This window comes from Orcinus orca, chromosome 11 (genome assembly GCF_937001465.1).
Source record: "Orcinus orca chromosome 11, mOrcOrc1.1, whole genome shotgun sequence".
Classification (NCBI taxonomy): Eukaryota; Metazoa; Chordata; class Mammalia; order Artiodactyla; family Delphinidae; genus Orcinus; species Orcinus orca.
In genome coordinates, this window is record NC_064569.1 from 95,445,952 (window position 1) to 95,457,037 (window position 11,086).

The 11,086-nt window shown below is 57.5% G+C and overlaps 1 protein-coding gene across 3 annotated transcripts in view; it reads right to left on the minus strand.

Moving 5' to 3' along the window:
* Positions 1–11,086, minus strand: part of CHADL (chondroadherin like) — a 195,847-nt gene that overhangs the window by 3,719 nt on the left and 181,042 nt on the right. The window contains exons 1-5 of one of the 3 annotated variants that reach the window (XM_049693917.1): positions 6,131–9,234; positions 4,864–5,032; positions 2,606–4,300; positions 1,912–2,078; positions 1,062–1,260 (exon numbers count right to left, since the gene is read on the minus strand). In XM_049693917.1, coding sequence (XP_049549874.1) covers positions 1,062–1,260; positions 1,912–2,078; positions 2,606–4,270 — 2,031 coding nt within the window. In that variant the 5' untranslated portion in view covers positions 4,271–4,300; positions 4,864–5,032; positions 6,131–9,234. Of the gene's footprint in view, positions 1–1,061; positions 1,261–1,911; positions 2,079–2,605; positions 4,837–4,863; positions 9,235–11,086 lie in introns of those variants that run through there. The other 2 variants (XM_049693918.1, XM_049693919.1) reach the window with 2 other exon arrangements.

The window sequence follows — 11,086 nt, forward strand, 5'->3', positions numbered from 1 at the left end:
GATCCAGTTAAAATGAGGTCATTAGGGTGGGCCCTGATCTAATGACTCGTGTCCTCATAAAAAGGGGGAATTTCGACACATCCAGCAGGAAGACGATGTGCAGAGACACGGGAAGACATCATGTGATGGTGGAGGCAGGGACGGGGCTTGTGCTGCCACAGCCAAGGAACGTCTGGGGCCCGCGGAGGCTGGACGGGGCACGGAAGGACCCTCCCCTCGAGGCCTCAGAGGAAGCACAGCCCTGCCAGCACTCTGATTCCAGGCTTCTACCCTCCACATCAGTGAGACAATACATTTCTGTGGTTCTGAGCCACCCAGCTTGTGGTAGTTTGTGGTACTGCAGCCCTAGGGAACTGATACAAACACCATCTGATGGTCCCTAGGTGCCCCAACTCTTCAAGCTGCAGGTCCAGAAGCAGGCAGAGCCCTCTCCCCTCCTTCCCAGAGCCCACCCTGTTCTGGTCACGGCTTTCCTCTAAGGTCTGCCTCCCCTACATCCCCTCACCACCCAGCACGGGTCGCCACGTGGAGGGGTGCCCATGTCCTGCACACTCTTCTCTGATGAGCTGCGAGATTTTGCTACAACTGAGCGTTCCAGTGTGAATGGGTTTGTCGGGACAGCAAACGTAAAGTCAAGGGGGAGATGGAGTCCGACCCGTGGCACCAACCACACACCTGCACTCCTGCTCTTCCCGCCCCAGGGATGAGCGAGGCCCCCAAGATCAGGTGGGGACAGGCTGAATCAATGGCAATCCAGCAGTAACAGTCACTGTGGGGTTCTCATGGATACCTAGGGTCCTGGGATGCTGCAGCTTAATCGGAAAGGCCATTGTCCCGTGGGATGAAACAGTCATTTCCTTACAAACCCACTCTGGGCTTAGCCCAGAGGTGGAGGAGGTAAGGAGAGGGGGATAGACATTTTTTAACGGAAGCAGCAGAGTCATTACCCAGATCTAGAACCTCACGAAACTGGGACCAAGACAAGTCAGATCCCTGCTACCCCAGGGGCTTTAAAACCTGACCCACCCAGCGAGGCCTCCCTGCACCTGCCCCCAACCAACCTTGTTCGCTCCCTGCCGTCTTCCCTTCATGGGGGTCCTCTGGGCACTAGGCCTGGGGGCCGGCGTCCGCTTGGCCTTCCCGGCAGCCCAGCCCGGGCAGGCTTCAAAGACAGCAGCTGCAGCCTTCACGCTCTGGCCACGGGCACTGGGAGGGGCGGCACAGGCGGCCCCCACGTGCAGGTTCAGCCCAGTGAGCCACCTGAGGAGAAAAGGGGGTTCGGGGAAGCTGCTGTGCTGAGCTTTCCTGAGGAGAGCGAAGAGGTCCTCAGTGATGCGGGGGCAGTGGGACTCGGCCACTCACCAATTATGTGACCCTGAGCAAGTCATTTCAACCTTCAATCCCCTCCCTGTAACAGGGGACCAGTAATAAACAGTTCCAGAGGACTGAAGACCCAGACGCTGTTCAATCTAGATAAGCTATCTAATTTAATGTAATTCTTACGACCGCCACCAGGAGGTGGATGCAATCGCTATCATCCTCTTTCCAGATGAGGGGCCGGCACAGAGAGGCCACATGGCTCAAAGGTAGATGGTCAGTCACAGAGGTGGATTTGAGCCCAGGTCACCAGACTCCACGGTTCTTGTTGCTTTCTTAGGCAGTGACGTAAAGTGCTCTCACATGTTTACTAGGTCCCACCCCACTAGGCTGGGCAGATTTCATTCCCACTTTATAGATGAGGGAACAGGGGCTCAGAGAAGCCCCCCAAGCCCCGTGGATGTCTGGCTCCCCCAGGAAGGGTAGCTGGCCCTGGAAGGATCCTCGCCCGCCAGAGGTGCTCAGATGGCACCAGGGCTTGACTGAGAGCAGCTGCTGGGTCCCCAGCTGGGGCATTCAGTTGGGGGTGCTTACCTGTGAAGTGGGAGCAGCTGGCAGTCACAGTGGAAGGGATTGCCACTGAGGTCGATGAGCTCAAGCTGGCTGAGACCAGGCAGGGCGGGCAGGGCCTGCAGCTGATTCTTTTGCAGATGTAGGCTCTGGAGCCGAGGCCCCAGGCCCAAGAAGGCCCCCGGAGAAACCTGCAAGAAGGCGCCAGGCCCTGGTGTGAGCTCCTGCCAGGCCTGTCCCACCCCCAGGCCTGGGAGGGAGCCTCATGCTCCCCGTGCAGAAGGGGAGTAGAGAGCCCAAGATGGGCAGGAAGGGCAGTGCTGGGGTGGAAACCCATGTTTTGCCAAAGCACGTGCCCTTTGCAAGTCACACAGACCCCCAGTCCATGGTTCTTTCTGCTATGCCTGGACCCCCGCATATTGGCAAAGCTCTGCCCACAAAGTGTGCAACAGTAGGTAACCCCACGGATCCACGTTCTGCCCTCCTCCAGGCCTCGGCAGTGCCCTCCCTGCCAAGCCCCTCCGGGTGGCACAGCGTTCCTCCTGGTCTGTGGCCCACACCTGAGCTCCCTGGGGCAGGCGCAGGGTCGGGCTCATCTCAGGGACCCCACGCCCAGCCTCGGGGCTGGCACTGCAGGGACGGCAGTGTTGGTTGGGTGAACGCAAGCTGCGTAGACCCTCGTGCTGCCTCCCCTCACCCCTGTTCCCCCTGTGCCCACCTGCTCCAGGCCACTGCTGTTCAGGAAAAGGTGTTGCAGTGAGCGGCCCACGGGCCAGAAGGCCCCATCTTGCAGGGCCCTGAGCGGGTTCCCCGAGAGCTGCAGCTCCAGGAGGGCAGGCAGCCCCTCCAGGGCCGCAGTGGGCACCTCTCGCAGCTGGTTCCTGTCCAGGTGCAGCTTCTCCAGCTCCTGAGCGGGGCCCAGTGCCCCGGGGGACACTTGGGTGATGCGGTTCCCACTCAGGTAGAGCCAGCGCAAGGCCCGCATGCCTGCCAGGTCCCCCAGTGCCAGGCGGTCCAGAGCGTTTTCCTGCAAGTGCAGGGAGAAGAGGCTGGGCAGGGCGCGCAGGGCGGCCCTTGGCACCTGCAGGAAGCGGTTGCGCTCCAGGTACAGGTAGCCCAGGCAGGGCGCCCCTTCGAGGGAGGCAGCGCTGAGGCTGGAGAGCGTGTTGTCCGAGAGGTAGAGGTAGAGCAGGCTGCCCAGCCCCGCCAGGGCGCCTGCTTCCAGCTCTGTGATGCCGCAGTGCTGCAGATGCAGCGACACCAGCTGGTCCAGGCCCGGGAAGGCCTCTCGGGGCACCAAGGGGAAGTGGTTCTGCCTCAGGTCCAGGAGCTGGGTGTCGTTGGGGAAGCCGCGGGGCACGACCTGCAGGCCGCGGCCCTCACAGCTGCTGTGCCGGGACTCAGGGGCGCACACGCAGGCGCGAGGGCAGGGCCCGGCCGCCCCAGCCTTCTCCTTGGAGGTGCCGGCAGGGACACGGGGCCGCGCGGCCGCCACCTCCTCCTCTTCCTCCTCCGCCCCGGCTCCGGAGCAGCGCAGGTCCGAGGGCCGCAGGGCGTCCAGGGCCTCGCCGCGCAGGCGCCGTGGCTCCCCGCACGCGCCGTCCGAGCGCACGCGCGCACGCGCCAGCCACTGGAGCAGGGGACGAGCCCGGCAGTCGCACCGCAGTGGGTTCCCCTGCAGCCGCAGCCGGCGCAGCTGACCCGGGCCCTGCAGCGGCTGCAGGGCATCCAGCTGGTTCCCACGGAGGTCCAGGGTGTGCAGGCGGGGGCAGTGGGCAAAGGCCCTGGGGTCCAGGGCCTGCAAGGCCCCGTGGTCCAGCCTCAACTCCCGCAGGCCGGGCAGCACCAGCCCGTCCTCCTCGCCCGTGTAGGTGAAGGGGTTGTGGCCCAGCTCAAGGCGGGCCAGGCCGCGGGCCTGGGACAAGGTCGCCCCGGGCAGGGACTGCAGCTCATTGTGGTGCAGGCTGAGGCGGCGCAGGGCGGGCAGGCCGGCCAGGGCCTCGGGGGCCAGAACGCTGAGCGCGTTGTGGGATAGCTGCAGCCAGCGGGCGCGCACCAGCCCCTGGAAGGCCATGGCGGGCAGGTAGACGAGAGCGTTGTGGGCCAGATTCAGCGTGGCCAGCGCGCCCAGCGCCCCGAACGTCCCCGGCCGCAGCTCCTCCAGCAGGTTCCCCTCCAGCTCCAGCCGCCGCAGCGAGCCTAGCCCGTCCAGCGCCTCCTGGGGCAGCGCGTTCAGGCGGTTGGAGGCCAGGTTGAGGAGGAGCAGGCGGCCCAGGCCTCGGAAGGCACCCTCAGCCACCAGCTCCACCTGGCAGTGCCGCAGGTCCAGGTGTGTCAGGTAAGGCAGGTCCCGGAAGGCAGCTGGGGGGATCAGCTTTAGCATGTTGCCCTGGAGGTCCAGCCGCTGGGTCAGCTGAGCAGGGAGAGGTAGGGGAGGCTGAGCGGCACCAGGACCACGGCCTGTGCCCCTTGCTTACCCTGGCCTTTGCACGTGCTGTTCCCTCACCTGGAACACTCTCTTCCCCCTCACGTTTCCTTCATTCTCTTCATCCTGCTCCCTGACACCTCCTCCTGGAAGCCTTCCTCCCCAGCCGCCTGGGTATCCCCTAGTCTAGCACTTTTCACATTGAATTGTCACTGCCCCTTTACTTTCACTCTTTTCCTCTAGCTCTTGACTCCATAGGACAGAGACCATACCTTAGTCCAGTATATCCCCAGTTCTCTGCCACAGGGCCTGTAATTAACTCAATGCTGTATCTATATAGGTCACCTAACTTGTTCCAATTGCGTAGCATTTTAAATAGACTGTCTCCCTGTTGTTGGTTATTATCATTCCCATTTTACAGATGTGAAGACTGAGGCTCAGAGAGGAAAAGTGACTTGCCAAGGCCTCCCAGCCCGGCAATGGCAGATCCACTGGTGCCAGCCCGGGCTCCTCCTGCTGTCCCCCCCACCACCCCATCTTGCCCTGCTGACCTCAGGGATGGCATTCGGCACCTCGGTGAGGTTCTGGTGCCGGCAGGCCACATGCCGCCTGGAATTGTCGCAGATGCAGGTCTGTGGGCAGCGCTGGGCAGCTGCATGCCAGGTTGGCCCCAGTGGCAGCAGCAGAGGAAGCAGCAGCACCACGGAGACACTCTGGGGCCTGGCAGAGAGAAGAAGGGTCAGGTGTTCACAGGAGCAAGGGTCCCACACTGTCCACTTACTGAGCCCCAGCTCTTGTCCCAGAGCCCCTCAGATGTCTTCCTCCTTTGGCCCCAGGGAAGCTGTCATTACCCTGAGCCTCCAACCCCTCCCCAGAGCATAGATTGCATTGTTATCCCTGTTTTATACCAGAGGAAACAGGCTCAGAAAGGCAACCTGGCAAGTCCCTTTGATTGTCTGCCAGTGGCTCAGTGAGGCCTTGCCGAATGCAGTTCAGAGGTGTGCCCAGGCTGTGCAGAAGCCCCCGGGTCCAGGGGGAGTTGTATCCTCCCAGGGTGAGGTTGGCGGTGGAGAGAGAATCAGCCGTTCCTCAGACGGAAGTGGCATCAGCACCGTGGTGGCAGGGAGCGTAATGGCACCCACCTCGAGAAGACAGCCTGGCAGCCGGAGGGGAGGACCCAGGGCTGGCACGACTTGGGAGACCAGGTGTCGTGGGATCCGAAAGCCCTGAGGAGCCTTAATGGCTGGTCAGAGCCACTCTGACAGGCAAGCAAGGGGCTCCGACTTCTGTTTATTCATCTGTTGTCCTCTCTTCATCTTAGTGCCACCCCGCTGGCCTGGCCTGGGATGGGGGGAACTGCGGGTATGGCCTTGGGGCTGTGCTTTGGGCAAGGTCTGTCCACTTTTCCTGTCTGTCCATCCACTCCCCGTCTACCCAATACCCAGCTGGACCCCTTTACCTCACAACTACCGCCTGCCTCTCCACAGGGAGGCCCGCGCCACGGTGGCACTCCTGGCTTCCCCACTTCCGCTCACCACCAACCAAAGGGAACTTTCCAAGATACAGACGGGCCCTGACACCCCCGGCTGAAATCCCTCCAGCCTCTCCTCACTGCCTTTGCTGGGAAATCCTGACTCCTGATTCCCCACTGGTACCCGCTCAGACCCTTCAGTGTCACCCCGGGCTCCCCCACCATCAGCACGCAAAGCAGCTCCCTCCTCTCTGCCTCACCACTTTTCCCTCTGTCCTCAGCTCTCTGAGCAACCCTTCCTGATCCCTGGGCTGACTCCCACCCTGAGCCTCCCGTGTTCCACTCACTGGGTTGGCTGTCACCATGCGGTTTTCAGTTTCCTTGGGGTCCCAGGGTCCAGCCCGGCCTTGGGGCTGGTGGCATCCTGTAGAGCTGTAGTGAGGCTGAGGCTCAGGGCAGGTCGGGGGTGTGGGGACAGATCCCTGAAGGACAAGCGTCCAGGCCTCAGGCCTGCCTAGCGCTCAGACAGGCTCCTGGAGGACTAGCCCAGGGGAGCTCCTGGGAGCGGCCACGTTCACCGTCTTCCTCGGAACCCATTTCGGAGAGACCCTTGGAGAATCTCTGCCCCGGGAGATCCCAGAGCCCCTGTCCCCCAGCCCCTGAGAGGCCCAGAGAGGGGCAGGGGTTTGCCTGGAGGCACTCAGCTTCTCTAACCCACCTTGCCACCGCAGGGCCCAAAGACTCACCCCGCCATGCCGATCGCACGGCCAGTCCAGCCTGGAAATGCAGCACAGGGGAAGGCTGGCAACGGTCCCTGCCTGGACGCCAGCGGGAGCCCCCCTCCCAGCCCGCAGACCTGGCAGCGGGGACAGGGCTGAATGGGAGGCATTGTGAGGTGAGTGAGGGGCGGGCATGGCAGGAGCAGCGGCTGAAGTTGCAGGGCTTCTTGCTCAGAATCCTGGCCCAGGCCTGAGACCCGAGTCCCTGGACCGGCCGAGCAGGGAGGGGCCTCAAGGGGCTGGCCAGTGGGTCCCAGACCTAGGCTTCCTCCGGCTGTGTCCCTGGGCAGGGCTGCACCTCACCGAGCCTCAGTTTCCTACTCTGTGAAAAGACAGAGTATCAGTAACTAGCTCATAGGGTTGCTCTGGGGGTTAAGGTAGGCACCTGGCACATAGTAGGTGCTCAAGAACAGTTAACTCTGCCCTGTTTGTGCTTATAATACATTTACATACATTGTTGAGCACTGTACATAAATTATTCTGTAAATTTGTTTTTTTTCACTCAACATCAGGGAACTATCTAAATTGATTCTTCTTAGTTATAGTCATTCATTTTGACTTGTATAGTATTCCACTGTATAAGTGTATCAACTTATTCATTAATCTTGGACGTTTAGGTTGCATCCAATTTTGTTATTACAGTGTTGCAAAGAATACCTAAATACTTATCTTCCTGGGGACATGTGCATTTTTTTAAAAAATGAAATAGTTCATCTAGACCATAGCAAACATTTAAAACCTTTATGTATGCTATGACTTTTCAGATCCTATGATACTTTAGATCTGTGTTTCTGGTGGAAATGCAGCTTTCATTACTGTTTTTTGGCTTTAAAAACAACAAACAAACAAGAAATAGTGTCACACCACATACAGACTTTTTATTAACATTTATTTGGCTGTGCCAGGTCCTAGTTTCGGCATGTGGGATCTAGTTCCCTGACCAGGGATCAAACCTAGGCCCCCTGTATTGGGAACGCGGAGTCTTAACCACTGGACCACCAGGGAAGTCCTCACACACAGACTTCTGCATGTGCTTTATTTCACTCAGCAAATTCTATCAACAGTATTGCACAGTGTGCATCCTTTTATTTACCCCCCATATTTGTTTATTTATTTGGCTGTGTCGGGTCTTTGTTGCGGCACACGGGATCTTCGTTGCAGCACGTGGTCTTCTGTCTAGTTGCGGCCCACGAGTGCTCAGTAGTTGCAGCATGCGGGCTTAGTTGCCCCGAGGCATGTGGGATCTTAGTTCCCTGACCAGGGATCGAACCCTGCGTCCCCTGCATTGGAAGGTGGATTCTTAACCACTGGACCACCAGGGAAGTCCCCAGTGTTTATCCTTTTATGTCTGGCTTTTTTTTTGGCTGCGTTGGGTCTTCGTTGCTGTGTGCGGGCTTTCTCTAGTTGCAGCGAGCGGGGGCTACTCTTCGTTGCGGTGCGCAGGCTTCTCATTGCGGTGGCTTCTCTTGTGGCGGAGCATGGGCTCTAGGTGCGCGGACTTCAGTAGTTGTGGCATGCGGGTGCTAGAGCGCAGGCTCAGTAGTTGTGGCGCACTGGCTTAGTTGCTCCGCGGCACATGGGATCTTCCCGGACCAGGGCTCGAACCCATGTCCCCTGCATTGGCAGGCGGATTCTTAACCACTGTGCCACCAGGGAAGCCCTGTCTGGCTTTTTAAAATCAGTATTATTTTAGTGAGATTCACCTATGGTGCATATTGTAAAAATTCGTTCATTTTTATATAGTAATTCCAGCATTCCCTTCTATAAATATTCCACAACAGCGGCATGGGACAGAGGCAGGAGCGCAATCTGCCCCAGACGCAGGTAATAAGGAGGTGTAGTCTCATTCTCTCTCCTCCCTTTCTACCCAGAGGCAACCACTTTCATGAAGTAGTATAATTTTACGATATAGGGCATTAATTTTTTTAAATGTATCAAACAGTGCATATTATTTTGCAAACTTGTTTCTTTCACTCAGCAGTGTTTTTTGAAGATTTACTCAGTGGATACAGGTGGCTTCTGCATCCGGTTTGCTCACTGTAACTGCTACATGAGATCTCACTGCATGCACGTGCCATCATCTAACTATTCTACTTACGGACATTTGGTTATTTCTTAATTTCCTGGTATCCCTCATCAGGCTGCTGTTGTACATGTATCCTTGTGTACATGTACAAGTTTCTCTCAAGTAGATCCTTAGAAATGGAATTTGGGGTCACGGGCTACATGCATTTTCAGCTTTCTCAGTACCTGCCAAATTGCTGTCTATAGTGGCTTTTAGTAGTTTGACATCCCTCCAGCAATGTGTAAGACGTGCCAGATTCACCTCTTTCCTGGTGTCACCTCTTTTAATCGTATTTGCCAGTCTGGTCTGAAATGGTATTATCTGTGGTTTTATTTCACATTTCCTTATTTTCCAGTAAAGTTGAACATAATTCCTTTTTTTTTTAAAATTAATTAATTTATTTTTGGCTGTGTTGGGTCTTCGTTGCTGTGCACGGGCTACCTCTAGTTGCGGCGAGCGGTGGCTACTCTTTATTGCGGTGCACGGGCTTCTCATTGTGGTGGCTTCTCTTGTGGAGCACGGGCTCTAGGCGCGCGGGCTTCAGTAGTTGTGGCACGTGGGCTCAGTAGTTGTGACTCGCAGGCTCTAGAGCGCAGGCTCAGTAGTTGTGGCGCACGGGCACGAACATAATTTCTTTTTGCTCTTCAGGTCTCCTCTTCTGTGAACTGCCTGTTTATACCCTTTGCCCAGTTTTCAACTGGATGTATATTCTCAACATGAATCCTTGTTATATATGTCGCAATGTCTTTCTACTCTCTCACCTTGTCGTTAACTTTTACGGTATTTTTGGTCATTGTTTTTCACTTTTTATTTTGAAATAGGCAAGTTTTCTTATGGCTTGTGCTTTTTGTGTCAAGAAATGCTCTCCTGTGTTTAATTTTCCTTTAAAAAATATGGCTCCTTAGGCAAACAGATTTAGATCACTTAGAATCTTGGTGCACGACGGTGGCCTAACTGTGCTTCCACCCCGTCCTGTCCCCTGCCCTCCCCAGACTAACTCCTATCCTGAAAGCTGGGTTTGTCACACGCATACACATGCCCACACGTTCCATTTACTGGCTTTTGAACTAAGGGCGTTAGACAGATTTTCTTCACTCGACGTCACTATTGATCCATCCATGGCGTGCACGGTGCGTGCCGAGCCGCAGTGGATGCATTGTCACTGCTGTGTAACGTTGCATTGTGCGGCTTTGCTCCTGGTCCATTTTCCTGATGGCCTGTGAGTCACTTCTAGGTTCCTGCCATCAAACAGTGCTCCTAGGAGTGCCTTCTGCCATGCTTCCTGGGGGTTTTCCAGTCTGAGCTTTTAGAATGGAATTGGTAAGTCTGTGAGCTCCTGGCCCATAGCTGAGCTCCTTTTAGTGGGCATAGCGTGGTGCTGAGCAGGCCTTCGTATGTGGGGGTCACAGGCTGCCCAGGCAAAGGCATCTGTGATCTTGCAGACCCCAAATCACGGTGCTCAGGGACCTGGAGCCTGTGTAATCTTAGGGTTGGCGTTTGAGTCTGGGGGAAAATTTCCTTTCTCAGTAAGCAGCAAGTAGAGGCCCCCAGGCCCTTCCCTGCACCTGGAGCTGCTCTGAAGGGCTGAGCAGGGGCGGGGCACCCTCCTCAGTCCCTGGGTCCCAGGAGTCAGGCACTGCCGACCTGTTGTGAGGTTAAGGAAACGAGATCTGTGCTGCTTCTCTCAGTCTGATCTGAAGCTTGGACCCGCATTAGCTAGGAAGGAACAAGGGCCAGCCCGGGTGGCCTGGAGGGAAGGAACACCCAGGCCAGAAAACCTTGGACAGACCCCTATTCGGCTCCAAGCTGCAGTTTCTCCGTCTCTCAAATATCACCCGTGAAAAGTCCTGTTTGAACCTCAAGACTCAGCTCTCGCACCCGTCACTCTTGAAGGCTTCTCTGACCTCACTGCCCACAGTCCCCACTCTGGGCCACACATGGTCTCCTGCACCAGGCTGGGAGCTCTCCGAGGGCTGCACCTGCAGCCCCAGAGCTCAAAACAGGGCCAGGCAAGGAGATGGGGGTGGAGTTGGTCGGACCTCCACCTGCTTTATCAGCTGGGAGGAGGGGAGGGCAAGGGCCTGGGCATCGCTTCTGCCACCCGGCCTAGAAAGATGCTGGAGTAGTCCGTGGCCAATAAAGACACACTGCCCCCTAAAAAACGTCGGAGGGACCTCTCTGCTCCTGTGCCTGCTGTCTAGGAGGGGCAGTAAGAAGTGCTGGGCTATCCTCACACCGCTGTGGCAGCCGGAGGGGAGGACCCCAGGGGTGGTGCCCTCCACTCTGGGCCCCGTGGCAGCTTCCCAGGCAGGCCCAGGGGCCCCTGCCTGTGCAGCCAGCAGGGCCTGTGGCAAACTCTGGACACCGTCCAGCTCAGCCAGGCCCACCAATGGGGCAATGAAGGGGCCAGTGGAGCAGCAGCCCAGAGGTCGGGTAAAGGGTGAAGTGGGGCCAGGCAG